At 42.4% G+C, this 25,101-nt stretch overlaps 1 protein-coding gene across 5 annotated transcripts in view; it reads right to left on the bottom strand.

Moving 5' to 3' along the window:
* Dis3l2 (DIS3 like 3'-5' exoribonuclease 2) overlaps positions 1 to 25,101 on the bottom strand; it is a 506,284-nt gene that overhangs the window by 257,009 nt on the left and 224,174 nt on the right. For all 5 annotated transcript variants that reach the window (XR_003850358.1, XM_029565942.1, XM_008838082.3 and 2 more), the window contains exons 7-8: positions 15,401 to 15,501; positions 10,194 to 10,441 (exon numbers count right to left, since the gene is read on the bottom strand). Coding sequence is in view for 4 of the 5 variants with exons in the window: in XM_029565942.1 (XP_029421802.1) it covers positions 10,194 to 10,441; positions 15,401 to 15,501 (349 nt within the window). In the remaining variant the exon portion in view is untranslated. The remainder of the gene's footprint in view (positions 1 to 10,193; positions 10,442 to 15,400; positions 15,502 to 25,101) is intronic.

Genomic DNA, 25,101 nt, shown 5'->3' with positions numbered 1-25,101 from the left:
GACTTTGACATGTGAATTTCTTTCCTAGTTTTGATTCTTGTGTGAGACTCAAGCCTTCCTTTGTTGAGTTTAGATCTGCTTCTTTTTGTAAACTTTATGTGCCTTTGTGGTTTACTTGTTAGGCATGAAAAGCTCGTTGGTCTAGGCTTCAGGTTCTCTCTTTTGATTTTATATTGGAGTGGCCAGATTGCTTTTGTCTTCAGGAGTTCCCACAGAGGTACAAGTGAGATGAGGCTCAGATGCTCTCAGACTTTCTTCTAAGGTCTGGGTCCTTCCAAGAAAGATGCTTCCCTCACAAATTTGGGGGCTGGGCTGGCCTGGAAGAAGGGCCCAGGATAGATGCTAGTCTCGGGAAGCTGGTGGCTGTACCACCCAGGGAAGTAAAGGGAGGTGAGGGCTGGACCAGGCCTAGAGGGCTCCTCCAGGCCACAGGGAGGAACTGGGTTGTTCTGGATGCAAAGGATCAGGAAGCAGTGGTAGCTCTGGGCCAAGAGGTTAGCCCCGGTGTTTGGATGCCAAGACAAGAAATGGGCCTGTACCCAGGCTAGGAGGAGAGACTTGGTGGGGGAGCTGGGATGGTGAAAGAGGCTGGGGGAGTCAAGGTGCGGTGGATGCACTGGACTTACCCAGGGAAGGTGCTGGTACCAGGACAGTGGAGGCTGTCCAGCCCAGGAAGCAAAGGGAGATGAGGGGGGAGACCAGGTCTAGAGGGCTCCTGGGGACTGCAGGGAGGAACTGGCTTGGTTTGAATGCAAAGGATCAGGAAGCAGTGGTGGCTCTGGGCTGAGAGGTTAGCCCCAGTGTTTGGGGTGCCAAGACAAAAAATGGGCCTGTACCCAGGCTAGGAGGAGAGATGTGGCAGGGGAGCTGGGAGGGTGAAAGAGGCTGCGGGAGTCAAGGGGGGGTGGGTGCTCTGGACTTACCCAGGAAAGGTGATCAGCTCTTTTCTTTTTACAAAAGCCCAGTATTGGCTTCTATGTGTGTCAGGCAGAGAACTTTTGCTTGAAAACACTAGGCCCCCAATACAAGCCCAGTTCATTTCATCTGCATGAAAAAGGCAGGAAGGCCAGGAAGCCCTTGCTCACCCCCAACAAGCACCTCTCACCACTCTCCTTCAGTAACAGCTCCTGTTTGCAATGTGCCATTGTACATTTATGTCACAGTGCTATAGTGTCCATCTCATCCTTACCAGTCGATGAGGTATACTATCTGAAAGGAGAATAATTCTGTATGCCACTGAGACTTTTACGTCTTAGGTGCCCAGCACAGGAAAGAAGCTACTGTTCTCTCTGAAAACTTCATAGAAAAAGAAAATAAAAAGAGAAGAGTATAAAGCAGCAAATAAAATCAAGACATACATTGAAGTAAACTCTTCCAGTCTGTCAGTAATTAGCTGCGACATTAGAAAAAAGATCAATATTAACATAAAACTTAAGAATGAGAAAAATTACTATTCAAAACTAACTTTCATCAACTGTGTAGAAAACATTTCCTTTTTGTTTGTTTTTTGGGTTTTTTGTTTGTTTGCTTCTCGCTGTGGCCTCTGCTGGCCTGGTGCTCAATAGGAGACCAGGCTAGCCTGGCTAAATCAGAATCTGCCTGCCTCTGCCTCCCGAGTGCTGGGATTAAAGGCATGAACCACCATGCCTTTACTTAATTGTAACACTTCAGTTCAAAAAGATAAGAAAAAGTAAAGTGATAGGTATTAGAACAAATCTGTCATTACTGATGGTGTGGTTACCTACACAGGAAATCCAAAAGAAATTATATCCAAAGGATTAAAATTAATAAAGGAATTTAGCAACATGGCTAGATATAGGATTAATATATCAAAATTAACTGTAATTCTAAACACCTGCAACAAAATTTAGCCAAAACAGTATCAAATAGCTCTTCTTCCAAAGGTAACAATAACATGAAAAATAGTACATACACCAGGGAGAATCTGTTTTTCCTATTATCTTTGACCACTACAAAGATTACTTTCTAGAATACTTTCTAACTACAAAAATTCAAATGGCAAACAGCTCAATTAAAAATGGGTAACAGCACCAAAATGAAGACATGAAAATACTTTAGAGACATGTTAGACAAAAAATTCAAATCATAGAATATATTTAATGTGATTTTTAAAAAATAAAATTCAAAGATAAGCAAAACTAAACAGCATTACTTAAGAAGAAGTAAATTATTTATTCTATTTAATGCATATAAGTGTTTTGTCTGCAGGTATATAAGTGCACCTGTGTCATGCAATGCCATCAGAGGCAAAAAGAGGGTGTCAGATCCCCGGGAGCTGGAGTTATGGCTGGTTGTTAGCAGTTATGTGGGTGCTGGCAATTGAACCCAGGTCTTCTGCAAGAGCAGCCACTGATTCATCTCTCCAGTCCTTGGATAAATTTAATAGCAAATACTTAATATGTATATATTTCAAAAATAAAAGTGAAAAATGTTTCTTCTTCTTCTTTTTTTTGGGAGGGGGTGAGACAGGGTCTCCCTGTAGTCCCAGCTGTCCTGGAACTCACTATGTAGAGACCAGGCTGGCTTTGAACTCACAGAGATCCACCTGCCTCTGCCTCTGCCTCCCGAGTGCTGGGATTAAAGGTGTGCGCCACCACACCCAGCTTTGTTTCTTCATTTTTGATAATAGTTGTGAAGAAGAAACATTTCTTCAGTAGAGAAATTTATAATGATTATCACTATAAATCTTTATAACCTGCCAGAGCACCTCTGTGAATATTCAGTCTTACATTAAAGTAACTCAGACAGTGCTGACAAGCTTCTTACAACGGATAAAGGAATTATGAGGGCACACACATTTCATACATAAAGCATTGTATCAACTGTCCTGAGTGATGAGGAAATGACAGCTATTAGGGAGAGGCACCAGCTATGGATAGGGGAAACTGTAACACAGACAAACTGGGCTGCTTGCCTAAAACACAATACAATAGGCAGTATTAGTGTCCTCAGTCATTTGTCTTCTTTTCTCTACTAAATATTCTTTAAAAGTCAGCCTTATAAATAGTCTATGCATAGATCATGTATTCTTGTATGATCAGCACTATCATGATGGCTCCTAAATAGATAATAGATACCACCCACCCCACACACACATTGCAAACTCCATGCAAATAAAGTGGTATCATGTCTTGGAGAATGCACAAGTGGAGAGCAACCACTGGCCAATTGAAGGGCCTAGAGCATCAATAACCATACACAGCATGGCAACCATGCAAAGTGGGGCAAACACACTATGTCTTTGGTTGTATATTTTTCATTTTTTCTATAATCAAGAGTGGAATATAAGTTATCTTGTATTCCAGCTCAGTATCATGACACAGCAAAAGGTAGCACATAAGGAATGAGGCCCTTGAGGAAAACGTTTTTAACAGTGAAAGCATAAAGGAATGGGGAAGAAATAAGGGTTTGGTGGTGGTAGTGGTAGTTTTAGTTTTTTGAGATGAGAGGTCATGTAGACCAGGCTGGCCTCAAACTTAATATGTAGCTGAGGTTGGCCTTAAGCTCCTGATCCTCCTGCCTCCATTCCTGGCATAAGAGGTGAGGGTGTGGGTTAACAGTACTGAATGATTTTAGGGGAGGCCTTGAAGCTTAAGCATGAAGCAGTGTTGCCACAAGGGGAACAGCCAGAAGCTGAATAGAAATGCGGCGAGAGAGAAAGCCAAGACTATCTGAGGTTCTCAGACACATTCCAAGCAGGTGCATCAGGAATTGTATGGAGATGACAACTTTGGAAGACATGTTGGTGACTACATACAATACTCTCTGGGAAAGCAACCACATAGTAAAAGAGGCCTCTATCAGGCCCATTCTTCTCCATCCCCTTGACTTCTGCTCTGCTTTGACCAGGATGCTCTCAGAGGGCAACATTCAGTTTTTTCCAAAGCTCATCCTTATAGGCCACCAGGTGGAGCCCAATAGTCACACAAAAGAGCCCCCTCCTCAGCCTAGTTTCCTTTTTTGCCACTTAGTCACCTACAGCAATGCCCCAGAAAAGGACTTAGAAAAAAAGCTCATAGTGTCACATAACTCAGCCTCCATTTCCTAAGATCCTTTAAATAAGGCCTATGCTCAGGAAAACTGTAATATTCCTTGGTGCAGGTCAGAATGATTGCGAAAAATTGTTTTTCTGTTTACTAATCTTGTAAGCAATGCCTCCATAGCAAACACTAACTTCTCCCTTTAGCTTTACCTATCAACTAAAATTAAACAATTTACATAATGTAATCTTTACCGTGTCTTCAATTTATATCTATCCTCTAAAGACGTTCAGTATCTCCAAAACTGAATAGATATATACTTCCATCAGTCAACAAAGAGTTGATCATTACATGAGGGCTGGTCTTACAGTAAAGAGCTGGAGATGAAGACACACAAGCAGACCCCACCCAGCTGCTTCCTTCCCCACCACATACCCCAGAAATCAGAACTTCTCTTCTGCTGTTCCCATGTTGTCTAGTCATTGGCTCCAGTGGATAGTGCTGCCCTCCATTCATGAAAACCAGCAGAACTGCAACACACTCTCTATTTTTCATTTCAGTAACCTTCCATTAAACCAAGGCAACCCCAGTTCAACTGAAAGTTTCTCATCTTTGCCATACCTGCACTGACCTATTCATTTTCTCTTCTTCTACAAGCCCCCAGCATTTGTTAGATAATATGTGTGTAAATTTGGTCTAGATCAGTTTATACCCTACATCTTCACTTAGTCTTCAGTGTGGCCAAGAACCACTATTTGTCTTTCACAGTAGCTACTGTAAAATTCCATTTTCTTCAGGATTTATTCTTACAGGTTGGAGGAGATGCCATGACAAGCCTAGGAAAAAGTGATCATGATATCTTTGTGTCCACAGCATCCTTAAAGAGCAGACTGAGACAGCAACCTTTAGACTTTGGTGGTGGATTTTACAAAGGTCTAAGAAACATCAACATGAATGCCACTGGGAGTTTTGAAAGGGAATCATGATTTAAGAGAGTTGGGAAGTTCCTAAAACTGTAAATCTGATTACATAATTGCAAATCATTCCAGCGAGGAAGCCAGTGTGGCTCTTATTTTGGACAAAAGTCCACTACTAAATATGAAAAGAATTAAACATGTTGCAAATTATGACAAAAAGAAGTGGTCCCTAAATGCCAGCAATGGCTTAATAAGAGCAGACTACCTTTAGGTTCTGACAGCATCACAAGACTAAAATTCATGGTAGAGGAGTGACCAAGGCTCAAATGAGACGCCTCATGACAATTTAACATCAAGACAGAAAGTAACTCTAATAACAACACATCTCCCAAGCTGCAATGGCCTCTGGACTTGCCTTAAATTGAGGTGCCAATGTGCCACAGGGGTGCCAGAGAAGCAATGCTGCAGCACAGAGAAGCCAAGATCAGTGACTTCCTTATTGATCCTTCCAAAGCTACTGATGTTATATATTCCATGAATGTTTGCATTCTACTCAACTTTTTTGTTAAATTTCTGTACCTCCTAAAATTGACTTTTCTACAGGATTTATTTATTTGTTACATGCTGTTAACAGGCATTGGTTTTAAGGCCATGTACCTTTGGTTCTCATCATTTTCTGCCCCCAACTCCTCCTCTCCTCTCCCCCTCCTCCTCTTCCTCCTCCTTGCCTTCCCCCTCTTCCACTCATCACCCTCCCCCTCATGTATTTCCTAGTTTAACTTACTGTATATCTTTCTAATCAACCTGGCTCCTGACCTCAGGATCACCTTCATTTCTACCTAGTCATCTGACCAGCTTTATCCTAAGGTATCTTTGATCAAAGGCGCTCATAACCAAGCAAAACGCTGAAAAAGCAACTGCAATCCAAATAGTATCTGAGCTACAGCAGTGGACTTATTAGAATGTATAAGGGTCCCCAGAAGGAGGCCTACCATAAGTCAGTAAGCCTTTTTCGATGGCTGAGTTGAATTTAAAGTTTGAATATTTCACCAATTACTGGAGAAAGATAAAAGCTACTGTTAGGAAGTAGAGGGGCTGGAGAGATGACTCAGCAGTTTAGAGCACTGGCTGCTCTTGCAGAGGACCTGGGTCAGTTCCCAGCACCTACATGGCAGCTAAAAATCAATTGTAACTCCAGTTCCAGAGGATCAGACACCCTCTTCTGTCCTCTGTGGGCACTGCATGATATGGGTGCACTTACATACATGCAGGCAATACTCATACACATAAAATAAAAATAAGTAAATAAAAAAAGGAAGTATAGTATGTAAAAGTTTAGGAAAATGAACAAACACAGTCACCCTGGGAAAGAGCAAAGCCTAAGGGATAAGGGAAGGATATGCTGGAAGCCAAGGCTGCTCTTAGGACATTGTGGTTACACTGCCACTAGCATCTACCCTCTCACCCAAGTCTAAGGCCTAGAAGTTCATCTAGAAACTACCTTCTCCTTCATGCCTCATTTCTAATCCACCACCACATCTTGCAGAATCTATCATCTTTGTTTCTCCAAAATATTTCTTCTTCAAACAGCCCATAGTGTCTCTGACTGCTTAGTCACGTCCCTTCCTACTCCTTCTAGATTCTCAGTCCAATAGAATTTTTAGCAAAGCCTTCTGTTTTTCAAGAAATGATTCTGGATTTCCCCTTCTATCTCCTCTAAACTTCCAGAAAGTTCTTATTTCTGTGGAAGAACTTATGATATTCTGTACTGTACTACTTTCTGGGAGTTCAGAAAGACAGGGCATTCAATTCTTCTACTTTATTCATGTCCTTTTCCAAAGAGTTGAGTCCACAGTCTTGTTCACTGGTCATTGGATTCTGGATCCCATATCTGCTTAAAACTACTAACTAGGATACCTGTCTTAAAATTGTCAATGCAATACAATCCCTTGATGGTAGCTACAGCTGCATTTAACCCTCGACATGATTCCTGATGAGATAAGGGCTCAGTTGTGCATGAAGACCCTACAAAGCCCTTCACATTCCCTGCCCCGTGAATTCTGTCTTGTGATTCAGACTTCAGTATGTGATCTGAAGACTGGTCATGGACGCTGCTGTTATTACTGTGCAAAGAGAAGCAGAAGGGTGGAGCAGTAGCCAGGCTGACCAGGATGCTTCAGGCACAAACTGCAATCCTTTTGCTGTAGTGTTAGTTATGAGCTTCCCAGAGCCTTCCCATTCCTTTCTGCTATGGGTTTAGGAGACCCATCAGCTTCTCACAGCAACCCTTTTTATTTAAATTAGCACAAGCCGGATTCCATTTCTTAGAGTCAAACTACCCTTATGCCATGTATATACAAGTCCTTCTATACTATGTTACAGTTTCCAGGAGCAGAGACTCTAGCTTGTTTGCCTTTGTGCTTCTCAGGCAATATACTACAGCACCTAACACATATCAAGCCTGTCTGGTGAACTGAATTTAACCACAGAGGAGGTAAATAACTTTGGACTTGAATCATTAGTAGCAATTTCATAGGCAGAAGAGGCTCAAGACCATTAAGGACAGAGATGTAGGCACAGGAAAGAAATTAAGAATGTCACCTTTGCTAAATTGGGTTTTTAGGCACTCATTAAGTAGAAACTGACCACACACTCCTACCCACATAAGTACCACCTCATGCTCCTTGTCAAAGTCTGGCAAAGATGAGGGAGGAAACCTGGGTGTCATAGCACAGCATGTTCAGATTGGGAAACAGTGACCTCAGTTCCTAAAGATCAGTAACTGATAACCAGAACAAAACAGCAAGGGGACCACCAACATGCTCAACAGCTGCAGCTCTCACCCTGCAGGCAACAGACGTCATCTGAGAACTTCATTATGAAAAGCTGTCATTTTTTTTTTAAAGTAAATTTTATCTTTTCACAAAGCTTTTAAAAGGCATATTTATAGAAAGTACAATTTGAATGTCTTTATATTAAGAATGTAGAGAAAAATAATAGCTTTCCATCTAAATATGATTACATTTCATTTCTACTTTGGAAATTACATAACATATGATTATCATTTAAAAATATCCTTTAGAACCAGCAAACATACTTCTGTTTCCAAGGCCTGAATCCCTTGGTGGCTGTTGCTGCTGCACTTAACTCTAGACAAGGTTCCCGGTGAGGTAAGTGCTCAGCTGTGTGTGAACACCTACAAGGCCTTCACACAGAGAAACACACGCCAGGAAGATTTCCTGACTACACCCTTATGACCTGAAATCTCAGGAAGCAGTCCATTCAAGTTTGCACAATGGAAAAACAGCAGAAAGGCAGATAAAAGACAAACTGGATGTCCTGGTTTGATATGGCAGTCTTCCCTTGTCACTGCCCAACAGTGTGACAACACAATCAACAGAGGCAAGTGGCATGATCATCATCAGACCCTTTGATTTGATGAGGAGAAAGTGGCAAGTCTGTGGGAAGGACTGTTCAGAGCTCAAGAGGGTGATGTCACTCTTGGATAATAAGTCAGGATTAAAAATGATGATACTGCAATCACACCCTTGAGAGCAGAAAAGAAAGCACAACCATCCCCAAGTGGCTCTGAGACCATGGAAATCATGCTGATTTTCACATACTCAAAAAGTAGCATGGAGTTTCTTAAACTGTATCAGTATGATACACATTTTTTTTAAAATTTTTGGACAGGTCTCATTATATAGCCCTGGTCAGCCTGGAACTGGCTATATAGACCAGGCTGATCTGGAACTCACAGAGATCGACCTGCCTCTGCCTCCTAAATTCTGGAATTAGAGGTATGCACCACCAAGCCCAGCCTGACACATAGATTTGATGTCGCTTAATTGATAAGCGTAAGAAAGTAGGTATAGAATAAATCTGATACAAGCAGCACACAGTGGCCAGTAGTCATCCATTCAGCATTGGCTCTCTTAACCACAGGACATCCCGGGGGGGAGGGGTCCTCTATAGGTTAGATGGGCACTAAACTGGACTAGAAGTAAATGTCAGAACAGACTCTTCTACATTACAGACTTATATTTTCATTTCATATGATACAAAAACTAGGCACCATTACAAAGGACTAAAATATGGCTGACATAATATTACTTTTTTTTCAAAATGAGTATTAGCTGTAAGAAGAAATAGGTATAGCATTTATTGGGGCTGGAGAGATGGCTCAGCAGTTAAGAGAACTGACTGCTCTTGCAGAGGACCTGGATTTGAATCCCAGCACCCACATGACAGCTAACCATCCATAACTCCAGTCCCAGGGGATCTGAAGTCTTCTTCTGACCTCTGAGGACACTGCACAACACAGGTATACTTACACACATGCAAGCAATACAATCATACACATAAAATTTTTTTAAATTAAATTAAATTTTAAAAAAGAAGAAATAGGTATAGCATTTATAAGACAGCTAGATCCAATAGTTTCTTCAAATAAAATAAACTGATAACTCTTGATGTTCTAAGGACCATGACATATTTGCTTTAGTTAGATTGACTTCTGACAGCTCCCATAAAAACACAGTACCCTTATTCCTCTTATAATAGGGTAATTTAGCTTATAATGCCATTGATGAAACCTTTGGCATTACTCAAATTGACTGGACAATCAATACCAACAGGCCCATCATTCAAACATGTCTTTATGTTCATGTTAAAACAGAGAAGCCAGGGATCCCCTGAGTATGGTGGGACTTTTTAAATTTTAACAGAAAACTGAATGTTCATACAAGAAATTGTCTGCAGTACACAAGTATGAATGATATTCACAACAGCACGAAATAAAAAGAGGCTCAGAATATATTTGTATTTTATTTCCAAAGAGTGACTGTCTGAAAATTCAAGAAATCTGTAGGTGATAGGTGAGGTGGCGGCTAAGGGCACATTCTAAAAGTCAAGTCAAACTGCACCAAGTACCATGGCTTTAATAAAGAAATAAGATCTAGGGGCTGAGAAATAACTCAGAGCACTGACTACTCTTGCAGAGGACCAGGTTCAGTTCCAAGTACCTACACGGCAGCTAACAACTGTCCATAATTCCAGTTCCAGGGGATCAAACACCCTCTTATGACCTTTATGGGCATTGCATGCAGGCAGTATTCTTACATATATGTATGTAAAACACTCATACACATAAAATAAGAAAATTTTTAAAAAGAAGTAAAAACTAAAGCACATACGGTGTTTACCTAAAGCCCACCTACACTGAGTAAGTCTTATACTGCACCCTGAAGTTTCTTTTCTTTTAGAGATCACTTACCCCAGAGCAAAATTGCAGTCCTCCTTCCAGTCTATTATGCGGCAAATGAACAGTGTGTTGGCATAATCTTTAGGTCGGGTCACAAAGTCCTGGGGACAGTCTTTGAGAGGTACATAAATTCTAGGCACTCGGTGGTCTGAAGGAGAAAACAGTGCATATTTCTTAAACAGTTCACTGTTCTTATCAGCCAAGAGTTTGAGGATGCCAGTTGCTGCTCGGGAATGTTTTTTCTCCAAGATGTAAACCACCTGAAAACACGAAAGACAAAGGCATTATTTTTCTATATAGTAAGCATCAGTCAGAAAGCCAGTAGAACATTATCTGACCAACTAGCTGGGCCTAGCTGCTTTGGGGAGCCAGTGTGAGGTGGTTGTTTGTGATGTTCTGTAACTAATGTAGATCTAAGTTGCAACAAATCAAGCATCCAGTAAGCAAAAAAAGGGGGGGGGGCAAGAAAACTACAAAACACACGGATATAGTAGATGAAAATGTTTTTGATAACCATGCCCTGTCTTATAAAGATATGTGAACTCCAACAGGGGTGTACAGTGCCAAGTATTTGTTCCACATAAAGAACACTAGTGTTTCCCATTAACAACACAGTAATCAATCTTTTTAAAATGTTATTAAACATAAATAAATTACTGTTCTTGTTAGATTATAACTTCGATTTCTTTACTGACATCTTTTCTCAAATGATTCAAAAGAATTTGTAACTACTTGCTAAAGAACTTTATAATAGCTTTTTAAAATGTGTATATGAGTATATGGCTTGCATTTGTGTTAGTGCACCTGTGTCATGCAATGTCCATAGAGGACAGAGAGGGCCTCTTGGATCCCCCGGAACTGGAGTTATGGACTGTTGTTAGCTGCCATTAGGTGCTGGGATTCAAACTCACGTCTTCTGCAAGAATATCCAGTGCTCTTAACTGCTGAGCCATATCTCCAGCCCCCTTCATAATGGCTCTTGACAAATAACCATAATAACTTGGTGTTGGCATCAACTGAATGTGTTTTCTTATTCAAGATGTGATTTTCTTCATTCTTGGTATCATACTTGAATGGTTTTCAATTGTATCATGGACCTTTTGGCTCTCACCTTAAGAGACTCTGGGTCCTACAAGCCTCTCACTTTAGAAGGCAGATACCTATTGTGGTAGGCTTTGGTAACTCTGTTTGCAGTATCATTTTGATATGTTTGGTTTAAATGCTGCCACCAGAACTCCAAGTGGTATCTACTGGTTTTGGCTGTGAGATAGAAGGGAATCCCACAAGCTGGCCACCTAAAGTATGAAATGGCCATCTCTGGCCTGCAAGGACAGAGTCTTCCCATTTGGAGGTTCTTATTATGGCAGGGTCTCTCTTGCTGGTGCTAATGGGCTGCTGAGCATCTCCAGGTACAAGAGGGGAGCCCTTAGGTCACAGGGATCACATGACTATCAGGCAGGATCTTGATGGTTAATGGCTGTGTCCTCTGGGTGAGGCTGAAGGAGCTTTTTATGTCAGGCTGCTTGTTCAGGCAAGATCCTTTCCGTTGTGGTCCTCAGGTTGCCTGGTACCTGTTAAGTTGAAAAGGAGTGTCCCTGACCCAAGGAACAAAAAGATTTCCTGAACTGGGTGCTTCTTGTAGTGGGATCTCTTGTGTGGGAGCCACTCAGATGCCTGCTGTCCCTTGGTAGGGAGAGAAGTTTGGTGCTGAGGTAAAAGGAGAGTACTCCTCCTGGTCATTTACTAGTCACAGCTCCTGATCAATTTCCTTTGCAAGCACCTGGTGTTTCTGGAGAGTTTTCTCTCTGAGGAGTAAGTCTCCCTGGGCTACCTTCTACTGCTGTGTTGGGATTCAGAAACCCTAGTGCTGTAAGGTCCCTTCTACTATCTACTTTCTCAATTCTTAAAGTTCCTAACTGGCTCACCCTCCTTTTTTACCTCCCATAATTCTCATTTGATCGCCTCCCCCGGATTTATAGTTGTATTTAGGGAGAGGAGAAAAACAAGTCCTTGCTGACACTACAGAGAGTAGCGAGGCATTACCTATTATTCTCACAATGTTAGCTATCCCAGAAATGACTCCGACTCAACGTAAGTTTTTCATGTGAGTACTATTTTGCCTTACAATTTTAGGTTGAATTCATTAATAAATATTATCCAAAAGAGAGAAGGAGGGAAGAGACAAGCAAGGTTGGAGGGCAGTAGCAAATCAGAGGACATAGTTCCATGGATATGGACAGAGGCTACCTCTACCCAGTTTTAATTACAGTCAGAGGACCAGGGCACAGTGCAGTCAGGGGTTGCTTTGATAAGACAAGCAAGATGTCTATTTTTTTTTCATCTTTTTAAGACAGAGCTTGGAACTCACTATGTAGACCAAGCTGGCCTTGATTTCAGAGATCTGCCTGCCTCTGTCTCTAGAGTGCTGGGATTAATGGTGAGTGATTTTTATGTAAATATTCCTTGTTTGTTTAATATAAACTATTAAGTAAAAAAATTTAAATATTGCACAGGTGAGACAAAATAGGTACAGCTTTATCACGTATATAGAATGTATATGGTGCATATGTATGTCATATACAATGTACAGCTGAGGAAACTTAGGCGCTTAGACAAGGGCCCTGAATCCCCCACGAGAGATCTGTTGGACATGGCATTTAAAGTATTTTATAACCGAGAGGAACAGGAGCCTGTTGGCCCCTTAGGGCCTTTTACCACAGCATTGCACACTATCCAGGAAGTGCTCTTAAAGGCACTGGCTCTATCTCTCCCCAACCTCAAATGTCCATTTCTTCTCAACACAACTGAATATAAGGAGCAGGCATTAGGGGTTTTGGGACATATGAGGGGGTCCCACTTTTGCCCCAGTAAATTATCTCTAAAAAGCTTGATACCACCATCCAGGGTCGGTAAACTAGCCTCCGTGCGCTGGCCACTACCGCTCTCCTGGCTCAAGAGGGACTTAAGCTCACTTTGGATCAGCCCATCTCTGTCCTTTCCCCCACCAGCTTAAGTAACCCACATGTCTCTTGCCAATCTAGCTCCCTCTAAATTACAACTCTTCCATGTCACATTTCTTTAAAAATCCCTTGCCCACCCTTGATCCCTGCCCTCCTCTCAATCCAGCTTCCTACCTCCCTTCCAGCGAACCGCTCACTCACTCACTCATGCTTGGAAACTCTTCAGGAACTCTCCTACCAGGATCCCCTAATTTCCCCAAATCCCCTATCAAACCCAACCCTAACTTGGTTTATGGATAGAAGTTTAACCCTCACCCCAATGGTGTCCCACATGCCATAGTGTCTCTCACCGATGTCATCGAGTCAGGACCCCTGCCTTCCCCTCCCCTTTTTCTTGACAAAACAGAATGTTGGACTCCAGGAACCTCTAAATGCCCACACTCATCAAGCCAAAATGTCGCAATTAAGGAAAATACTGCTCTAACCTCTGTACTGCTCTTTCTCTGTTCTTCCAAAATATACTCCTGCATCTCTCCACAGATTGAGGACACCTGTGCTCCAGTCATTAAAAAATCTTTCACTTAAAAATTCCCAGTACCAACAGTCATCTCAATGGGACATTTTTACAGGACTAACTCCTTGGCTTCTGCCCTTATTGGGCCCTCTGCTTTCTATCACTTTGGTGTTAACTATTGCTCCTTGCCTTGTCAGATATTTTCAGAACCAGATCCGAAAACTAACGCATACTAATTTAAATCAGTTGTTACTTTCCTTCCCTTCACATGTATACGAATGCCTGTCAACCATCGAGGACCCTGTTCAGATGCATGGAGAGACAACCCCTGCTGCCTAGTGGACCCCTAAACCAGCCTACCCCTCACATCAACCCTGTCCAGCAGGAAGTATCAAGATGACAACGGCACCCCCTATCCTATAACACAAAAGGCTGGAATGTTAGGGTTCCAAAAAGCTGCAGTTTCCCCCCTCCCCAACAGGGACCTCACCTTGACCTTTGGAGTCAAGGGAAACAAACTCTGCTGAGAAGCAGCCTGCCTTTCCTTTAACCTCCAAAGATAAGCAGATTCTACCTGATAACCAGAGATTTTAGAAGAAGCTGTTTTTCTCTCATCTTAAGAGGGAAAAAGTAAACACTTCCACACCCTAATCCTACCTGCTTCCCCCTCCCTGATTTCTCACCCAAACATTCCCCCTTCCACACCCTAAAGCCCCCATATATAAAGTCCCAGCTTACAACACGTGGGCGGACATCTTTCCCTGATACCCTTCCCTTCTCTGACATCCTTCCCTTCCCTTCCCTTCCCTTCCCCCCTGACATCTTTCCCTTCCCTGAGGGAAAGGTGCCCCGTGCAAAATAAATCTGTATCCCGCTGAGAATTCCATCTGTGCCTCAGTGCCTCATCCACCCGCTCGTGCTCTCCACCACCCGCTCTCTCTCTCCTCAAAACCTATCAATATGTAGTATAATTTTGAAATTTCTCATCTCAAAAATCATAAGAAGTGATCAAAGAAGAACTGTGAAAATGAAATGAGGAAGGCAAACCTGACTTAGCCCTGAGGCTGACCACTGAGGATAACCTTTTCCATCTAGCATGGTGCATGGTGAGTCCTAAGAAGGCCTATTGATATGAGGCTGTGGATAATTGCATGAGCAACAGGGGGAGCACACAGCATAACTTAGAAATTCCTTACATCAATAAGCAGGAGAGGGACCCTCAGCAACATCGCTGGAGAGTAGCCGTGTGATTCCCAGAGTAAACACACTGATGAACGCCTCTGGTGCAGGGCATCTTACACCATGCTCCATTCTGTCTTTTCTCCTTGCAGTACTTGCGCCACAATGAATAAAGGCAACTATGTTTGTCCTACACGTGAAGATGCCACTAGCAAATGCAATTTTAAAAAATTTTCTGAATGGTAAAAAACACTGAAGCAGAAAAGTAAAAACAATTATTATTTACATGATAAATGAAGTGAGCACTTTGGAAAAACTAAAAAGGGAAAAAAGACACTAAAAATTTATCTTTAAATATATAGGCATAGCATTATAAAAATGGATCAAAACCTAAAAATCTAGATGTCTTGTTCCTTTTTCCCAAAACAAACAAATAAATAACAAAAATCCTGTTAACTTTTCCTAATTTCCTGCTTCTACTGACTTCTTTGATTAACAGCTACAGTTCTGACAAATAGCCCAAGTGAGGGCTATCTGAGGAGTAGAGAGGATCAGTTAGCAATGACCTTTGCTGATTTCTGCAGTGACTTCTCTGATAAAGCTCTTGTGTCTTGTGACAGGGAAGTGTTCTCGTCTTTTGTAGCTGGTGCATGAGAATCCTCTTTTCCTAAGTCAGAGAGAGATAAAGGAAGGCAGAAAAGAGAAATCAATTAGCTGCATGTCCACTAAGCATACAGAGAATTAATGTATATTTTAATGAATTTTTATGTATCTTACACAATACATCTTAATCATATTTACACCCCCTCCCCCATCTGTACTCCTTTATAGGATTTCATACATTCTATCATATATGTTAAGGCCTATCAAATCAAGTTTGTGTACCCAGATGTCCCTTGGTGTGAGTTCATCCACTGGAGTCTAGTCAGCCTTCTTCCCTTAAAGAAGATCAGCTCTCCCTCACTCAGCATTGATTAGCAGCCAATAGTTCCTTGGCTAAGGCTGAGGCCTACTGCCCACTTTCCAAGTTCTATGATGGGTTTTCAAAATTCATATTGGGGAGCTGGAGAGATGGTTCAGTGGTTAAGAGCACTGACTGCTCTTGCAGAGGACCTGGGTTCAATCCCAGCACCCACATGGCAGCTACGAACCATCCTTAACTCCAGTTCCAGGGGAATTTGCAGCCCTCTCTGACCTCCACACATTGCATGACACAGGTACACTCACATACTTGCAGGCAATATACTTGTACACATAAAATAAAATTAATAAAGAAAATATTTTTTTTAATTTCTTAAAAATTCATATTGGGAAAGATTCTTGGAGGTCAAGTACCCCCCACACCACTCATTTCACAGAAGAGGAATGCCTACAAGGGTTGGGTGACTTGGAAAAGGCCAATCATGTCATATCTATGCTCACACTGTGTACCTGGCTTCAGCAGGCCACAATTTGACCTATTTAACACTGTTAACATACTAAACATCATACACGTATCTAAATGTTACACACTACTCTAGCACAGCATGAAAATCAAAAGACAGGCTAATTTATTATGCAGAGATGCTGAAATATGCAGCCAAAATGAGCATTAACTTCTACTTTTTTTCTTTTTTTTTTTTTTTTTTTGGTGAGATGAAGGAGTTTACTGGTCTCAGAGATCCACCTGCCTCTGCCTCCAGACTGCTCAGATTAAAGGTGTGGGCCACCATGCCCAGTTTATTGGGCTTTCTTATAAAGCACAACGAGTTAAAGGTATATGGGAGGCCCCTAAACAACCATATCACCACAAAGTCCCACACCACGATGTATTGTGACCACACAGAAGCTGCATCATAGAGTCCTCAAACATTGACTTTTGAAAGTACTTTGGTATAATGAACAACTATAATGAACAAAACAGCAGAAAATAAATATATTTATTAAATGAAAGGCCCAACTCTTATTTTCCTAGCTTAAAATTCTTAGTTGTAAGGGCTGGTGCTGTAGCTCAGTGGTAGAACACTTAACTGGCATGCATCAGGCCCTAGATTCAATCCCCAGTATTGCCAGGGGGGGAAAAAAGAGTCTCAGTGATAGTATATAAAGAATAAAGTACTTTTAAAGTCTTTTAGTGCTCATTTTCTATTCTTAAAAGTTAAAATGCACACTGGGCATGGTGGTGCACACCTTTAATCCCAGCTCTTAGGAGGCAGAGACAGGATGATCTCTGTGAGTTCAAGGCCAGACTGGTCTACATAGTGAGTTCCAGGCCAGCTGGGGTTACAGGGACCCTTTCTCAAAAAGACAAAAAAAAAAAAGTTACAATAGACATTCACCCAAGAAACTGAAACCATATCTCCCCAAGAAAGCGGTGTCACTTTATACCAGAAGTATTATGTTAAAAATATCCACAACAAAAAAACAAAACAACAACAACAAAAAAAACAAACTAAAAACAAAAGAGCAAATTACACTTTCTGAACATTTTCACTTTTTGTGTTTTTACATGTTACATTAGACTTTTCCCTGCAAAACATTTGTATCCAGTTATACTGGAGTTTCTCAATTATAAGGGCCCACAGCCAATTCACACAGCACTTCCTCCAAGGAACTATGAGAGACTTGTTCTTATCATTTGACATTCCCATGATCAAAATAAATAGTAAGTCCTTCTCCTGACTGGTGACTGGTTGCCTCTCTGCAAAAGTTCTGCTTCCACTCAGTTTCTATCGTTTTGGGCACATTCTGGAACCACTGTCATGCATTAAACTCCTGGGGATTTAGAATGATCAACTATGTGCTACTACCTTTAAGAAATCAAATCACCAAAGTGTCACTCAATGTAGAATTTTCAGTCTTCTAAAAAGAAAACACAAACTTTCCCCTGGGAGATAACCTCTCTATCAGTAAAAGAAGGATAATCACATTAAGATCATCTTTTATGTTAGATCATGTGCTAGACAGCTTCAGTTCTGAATTTGACACTTATGGGAAGAAGGAACCTCAATTGAGGAATTTCCTATACTGAACTGGCCCCTGGGCATGTCTGTGAGGCATTTTCTTGACTGTTGAGTGATGGGCAAGTGGTCCTGGGTTGAATAAGAAAGCAGGAGACACAGGGAGTAGAATAACCAGTAAGCAGTGTTCCTTCACAGTCTCTGCTTTTGCCACCAGGTTTCTGCCTTGGGTTCCTGCCCTGGCTTCCCTCAGTGACAGACTGTGATGGGGATGAGTATGCCAAATAAACTCTTTCCTCCCAAGGTTTTGCTTTTGGTCAGGGTGTTTAATCACAGCAAAGGAAAGTTAGAATACAGATCCATAATTCAGGATTTAAAAAAAAAGTCACCAGAGCTAGATGTGGTGTCATGTTGGGGACCTCTGTTGTGTAAAGTAGAAGTTTCTCCATGTCCGGATAGCTCACGAGCTCAGAGCCATATGCAGAGACTCCTTTCACAGCAGGGTGCCTTCCTGGCATTTTTCCTGACTCCTTTGTGAAGTAGCAGCCACAGGAATGTAGCCTCCGGCTCTGTAACTATTAGGCTTTCCTGTGTGATTTTCAAGCAGTTTGGCAGCCTGGTGGGAGCCCATTTCCACACACAAATGAGGCATCCCCAAAGTACCTATCAGCTGAAGCTTTTACCACTGCCCCTACAGTATAAAGTTCCCTGATTCCCCTCAATAATTGAAGGAGCTGGATCACTCTGGGACACTGAGGCTTGGAGCCACGCAGAGCCATTGAATAAAGAGCTGTAACACTGAGTCTGACTGAGCTGAGTCTTGTCTCACTGCCTACGATCCAGCCTTCCCGGGAAGAGCTGTCTTTCCATCACCGACTCACGGATCCCAGCTTTAGCCGCCCTCACACTCTCCCGCGTGATCCAGCGGCCGGTGGATTTCACATCTTGAGGAAAGTGCACGGGTGAAATTAGGGCGGGACTAGGCTGGGCAAAGCCCCAGCAGCAGAGAGCCACGAAAGACGCAGGGAAGCAGCAGAGAAGCAGAGACTCACTGCCACAACAGAAACGCGGAGCCGCGGTGCTGCGAGACCTTCAGCACCTCAAGCAACGGAGAGCGACGCGGCACGGGGCACAGCGGAGAAGCCCGCGGGACCCGCGCCGCGACTCTCCAGGTGTGTGTGGGGTACCCGCGCACCCCACACCTGGCGCCCAGCGCGCCATATCTGGCGCCCAACGTGGGGCCTCTGAACCTCGTGCCAGCTAGGAGCTGGCACGCACTGAAACGCAGGATTCGTGAGTACCTCTCCCACCAGGAGAGAAACAAATCTTTTTTTTCTTTCTTTCATCTAGACTAAAAAGGCGGCTGTGCCAAAGCCACCCCACTCGTGGGGCTTGGCAAATCTTTCCTTTTCTCTTTTCTCCTTCTAAAAGTAGACTTCCCTAGTCAGTTTCGTTATCCTGCCCCCCGCAGGACATTCAAGCCACAGCTAAAACCGATTCAGTGAGAATTTAAATTAACTAGCCCCTGCCGAGCACCTAGAGCTCAAAGCGGCTCCCAGACAAAAGATTTAAACTACAACTTTCTTTCTACAAACCTAGAGGCTTGTAACTTCCCAAGGCGGCTCCCAGAAAAAAAATTTAAAACAAACATTTTTTTTCTACAGTTTAAAACTTCTGCCTGTCAGAACAGTGTCAGATTGCTACAAAACATTAAACGCTTCCCTTCATAATAAAAAATTCAACATCACGTCAAAAAAAAAAAAAAAAAAAAACAACGCCAAATTCGTTCCTTTAAGACCCTGCTTAAATCTAGAAGACTTAAAATCTCTCAAAAAAAAACTTAAAATTTTAAAATAAGGTATATCAGTTTACACCCTAGATCCTTAATTGTAGAGAGACCCCTTTGATAGACTCTAAAAAATACCAAATCCATTACTAACCACAAAGAAAAGATTTGCTTGTGTTTTCCCACAAAATCAACCAAAAAAAAAGTAGCACACGCCTTTATTCTATTACTAGGGAAGCAGAGGCAGGTAGATATCTGAGATTGAGGCCAGCCTGGTCTACATAGCCAGCTGGGGCTACAGGGGAAACCTGTCTCAAAAAACAAACAAAAAAAATCAGTAGATACAGAATATTTTTAAAATAATCTGAAAGAAGAAATACCTGTTGTTGATTTCATTTGGTGTATAACATACGCTACCAATGTTTTCTGCAGAATAACATCATCCAGGAAAAAAAATAAGACAGCTACAGTTACACAGTATTAGATATCAGATATTTAAGGATTTTGACTCAAAAATCCACTAATCAAGTCAGGATACTGAGAAAACGGGTTTTCTTTTCTTTCCTTGTCTTTTCTGCTTCCTTGATATATAGCTGAAGATGGTCCTAAACTCTTGATCCTCCTGCCTCAGCCCCCTGAGTGCTGGACTACAGGCAGAGAACAGTTTTTGCATGGTAGCCCAAACCCTAGGCAAGCCTCTTTGTGGGATGGACACTGACAGCTCCATCTTAAAATAACTATTACTTCAGCTTCCAATCTAACAGCAGCAAGTCTACCATCCCAAAGGTTATATAGGCTACATCCAAAGCGAAAGGGTAAGACATGGAAGTGGACCCAAGTATGACTTCCAGATATCACACCTGAACGTGTCTTTTCCAGGTTCAGTCTTTATAAGGTCATCCTGGGAAAAACAAGGCTTTGTTCAAAGTCACAGTAAAACAAGTTACCCTGAAGCTTACAATGCTACAGGTGAGAGTCACAACCATAAGTCAATGAAGGTAAGGAGACACAGTGCCAAGTTGGAAGGGTGACTCACCTTAACATAGTTCCAACAACTAAGTCTTGCTGCAATAAGCAGCAAGGCTGCCAATGTAATGAAAGACACTGTATTACTTAATTTGGAAGTCATTTGTTTATTCATTTATTTGAGGTATTATGTATTTATTGAGTACTGGGTATTGAGGATTCAGTTTTAAGTATAAGAAATATGTTCCAAGCCCTTAGGGAAGTTATGCACTAATGTGGAAATGATATCATATAAATAATTACTCAATAAATATAAACTGTGATGGATACTCAGAAAAAAAGAATGGCCCTAAAGAGGGAAGGGAAAGGACATATGATTCAGAGGTCAAGGAAAGGCTTATGAGGAAGTGACATTTACATCAAGACATGAGGATGGTATGTGCAATAGCAAGATGCATAGGGAATGGCAACCGAGAAGGGGTAAGGCAGGAGTTCTTCATATGGTCACAGGCCATGAAGGGGACCATGAAGCAGAGCACAGTAGGTAAGAGTGCGTAATACAAGAGATGAGAATGAGAGACAGATAGGAGTAAAGTTGGGGGAGCCTTGCAGGATACATGAGCCCAGAATTTAAGGCTAGAAAAAAATGGGAATCCATCTTTGTGCAAGAGTGGCATGGCTCCGGATAAGATCAGAGCAGGCTGAGAGTGGGTATGTGGAGACCAGTGGACACCTACTGCAGGAGTTTAGGCAGGAGAGCAGACAAATGACACAGGCACTGGAGAGAGATTAATATATATTCTGAAGTTGAACTGAAAAACTGGAGGCAATTCTATGTACTGCATATGAGCAGTGAAGGTTATTTCCAGCTTTCTGACCTTGGCAGCTAGGCTGATGAAACCATCACTTAAGAAAAGTCTAGAGAAGGAAGTGAAATCTATAGATTTCTAGTTTGGAGTTGGTCATACAAGCTGATCATACCTGTGAGACCCTCAAGGGATAATATTGAGGAATCAACACAAAAGTCCGGAGCACAAAAGGGACAGTTAGACTGTGACTTTGAGTACAATTTGCATGCTGTACACGTCTGTACTTATACTTTCAGCTGACCATGTGGAACAGAGGTTCAGCTCAAATCTGTTAAGTCTGTGGAGCTCCTCCATTGCTCCACACTACTGTGAGCAGAAGGAAGGGCCAATATACTGTCACTGCTAAGGAAGCAAGAAAGATTCTCCAGGGACTTGGGGCTGAAAGATGTATGGATGTTTCAAAGAGAAATAAAGACATCTAGAGGACATTCTTGGCAAAGGCCAGACTTGTGAAAGGCCAGGCACTGTCTTCAGGCCTACACAATAAAGGTCTAGTAAGAGATTTATAGTAGCTACCAACAGGTTAAGGACACAGTGCTGGGTAGGAAAGAATTGTCATGGAGGAAGAACATAGCTGAGTGAGAGGTGGGACAGACTCCATGGCAAGACTCTAGTTACTGCCTAATTCTAGTCTCTTCTTTCCTAATAATAAGAGCCCCAAGTTTCGGCAGCAGCTCTACTTAAAGACAACATCCTTTAGTCTTTTCTGTAACTATGCACACTTGCATGTCTTAGCCATAGCTTTAATCGGTAAGGTGCAGGGGAAAGTGTTGTTAGTGCCTTTCAAGAAGTATCCTTAAAGCACAGAAATCCAGCTTTCTTTCCTCCTCCCTGATGGCATCCACTCTGCAGAGCAGCAGGGCAGAATGAGCTGAAGCCTCTGGAGCTACCCTACAAATTCTCATCGATCCACGTCTGGTGTTCTACCCATCACAACTTTAAGATGAAAAGCTATTCTCAGCATAACATACTTCTAATATGCAGGTCCAGACAGAGAGTGACAAGCTCCAATATAATCCCCCAAAGCATTCTAAAAGCCAGGAAAGCTTCTTTCTCAAGAGTTATAGCACATAGTAAGGACTATGAATTTGGCAGTGCTCTTCAATGAGTAGACAAGAGAAGAGGAGCAGAAAACTGGGGTTACAGTCCAAGGGAGACACATTCAGAACGTGAATGAAACGAGTGTTGGTGATGGTAAGCAAAGGTAACACTTGAATGCCGTGTCTGAGAAGGCTGTTGCTGAGTAAATCTCCATAATTAGGAATGACTGAGTATGAGAAAACAGAAAAGGGTTTACATTTAAAGTGCTTTTGATGGACTCTCAGAAATAACGCTGATAGAGTGATAAAATACCAGAATGGACCATGAGAACTAGGCAGAGCTGCCAGTGGTTGTAAGGGAAAAGGGAAAAAGATTGTATGCCTCCATACCTTTGGTTTTGCCATACCCCGGCCAGAGCTGTCAGGCTCTGCTGCCCTCTCTACCTCAAACAACTCCAGAAACCAGGAACTACCCAAAGTCTTTACTTAAAGGGTAATTTTTAAAATCACATTTATTTGTTTGTGTGTATATGTGTGTGCACATGTCATGGAGTACATATGGAAGTCAGAGGTCAACTTGGCAGTTGATTCCTACCATATGGATCCCAGGAATCAGGCACAGGCTGTCAGGCTTGGCAGCAAGCACCTTCACCTGTATTCATTCCTTCTTACTGGTCCTAAAAGAGAGTTTTCTCAAAAATAGGCACACTACTAATATAAGCAACTCTGAAAAGCAAAATCCATTGAAATCCTAATCTCTTTCTACAGATCATCTGACTTAAATAGTAGGAAAGTGGCAGTTTACTAGAGTCAGTGTTGCCCCTTGCATTAAACAAAGTGCCATGCAACTTTACTTAGTAAGAAAAATTATTCTGATTGGCCATGTCCTATAGAAATAGTAGACCAACAAACCTGATGATTTTTCATACTTTATAAACACATCAAAAAGTTTTTAGGGCTGATAGACCACTTGCCTAGCATGCATGAAGCCCTAGGTTCAATACCGAGCACCATAAAATGATGATGATGATGATGATGTAAATATGTAAATACATACATACATACATACATACATACTGTGATAGTTTGAATGAAAATGTCCCCCATAGGCTCCAAGTATTTAGACACTTTGTCCCGAGATGATGGCACTGTTTGGGGAGGTTTTAGAAGGTGTCGCTATCCTGGAGTAAGCACGTCAGTAGGAATGGGCTTAGAGAATTCTTAAGCCTTGCCAGATCTCCAGTTGCTCTCTTGTTTCCTGTACCTGTGTGATAATATGGGAGCTTCACTTCTGCTGCTCCTGCTCCAGCTACCTCCAGCTACCTCCATGCCTACCCTGCCATGATGGACTGTAATTCTCCTGGAACCATGAGCTCAAATAAACTCTTCCTTCTATAAATTGCTTGGGTCAGTGCTTCTATCACAGCAACAGAAAAGTGACTAATACACATACATACGTGTTTAATCTATCAGAGTGAAAGAGCAGTACACTCATCCATCAAATCCAAGCCCCTTCTACTCTGAATAAAAGGCCACAAAAATATATTTTCAAAATTTATAAGTGAAGATATGTCCCTTGTAGATTTTCAAAATCAATCAATTAGGAAACCTTACCTTATGAGTCCCTTTTCCCGGTGGAACGTACAAATGACAATATAGACCTCACAGGGCCCAGGTAATGTTACTGTGAAAACTCATTTGAGTTGCTAAGGGCTTGCCACACATGAGTGCCAATGATTATGCCAGGACTCATACTCAGCTCCTGCCACAGTCAGGGCTCAGGAGGGACAGTCTCTGGGACACCAAACCCCAGCCTAAGCAAGTTTCTCATTCTGCAATAAAGGTAATGGAACTACTATGCCAGATAGGTCTCAGTCTGCACATCACTGCACCAAACTCACAGCACAGTTTCATACTACACGCAGGTGGACCACGTTGTTTCAGTCTCACCCAGGAAATGGGGTAATGAAAATGCAGAGTTAGAAGATGACAGCATGCATAGATACAGGGACTGGCTGTGGTGATATGTTCTCTACACAAGCAAGACCAGAACAAGATGAAGAGGGCCAAAGAAGGTCAAATCAAAGTACTGTTTAAACTCTCTCTGACCTGCAGGCCTCTCTCTCCAGGGTAAGTCGATCCTGACCTCCAGCCTTGACATCCCAAGCCTCATTCACCATCCCATCTCCATGACGGTGTCTCCTCCTAGCCTGGGTCCTGTCCCATTCCTTGTCTTGGCACCCCAGACACCTGGGGAACCACCACTGCTTCCTGATCCTTTGCATCCAGACCAACACAGTTCCGTCTCCAGTACCCAGGAGCACTCTGGGCCAGGCCCGGCCCTCAACTCCCTCTACTTTCCTGGTCATGCAGAATCTGCCAGACTCTTTCCTGGACTCCAGCGATGACCTTTCCTCTTCCTGATCCTTTGCATCCAGACCAACCCAGCTCCTCAATGCAGTCCCGATGGAACGTGTGGGGCCGTTTCATGTTCCCATCTCCCTTTGGATCTCTGCATAGCACGGCCACCAGCTGCCCTAGACCAGGATCTTTCCTGGGTCAGGCTCCCAGGCCAGTCAAACCCCCAAATTCCTGAAGCCAAAATCTTTCCTGGAGAGATCCAAACCTTAGGAGAAAGCCTGAGAGCATCTGATCCTCATCTGACTT

This window comes from Nannospalax galili, unplaced genomic scaffold (assembly GCF_000622305.1).
Source record: "Nannospalax galili isolate Female #2095 unplaced genomic scaffold, S.galili_v1.0 scaffold1138, whole genome shotgun sequence".
In the NCBI taxonomy this organism is placed as follows: Eukaryota; Metazoa; Chordata; class Mammalia; order Rodentia; family Spalacidae; genus Nannospalax; species Nannospalax galili.
Note: the sequence above shows the minus strand (reverse complement) of the source record. Positions and strands in the feature narration are given on the sequence as shown.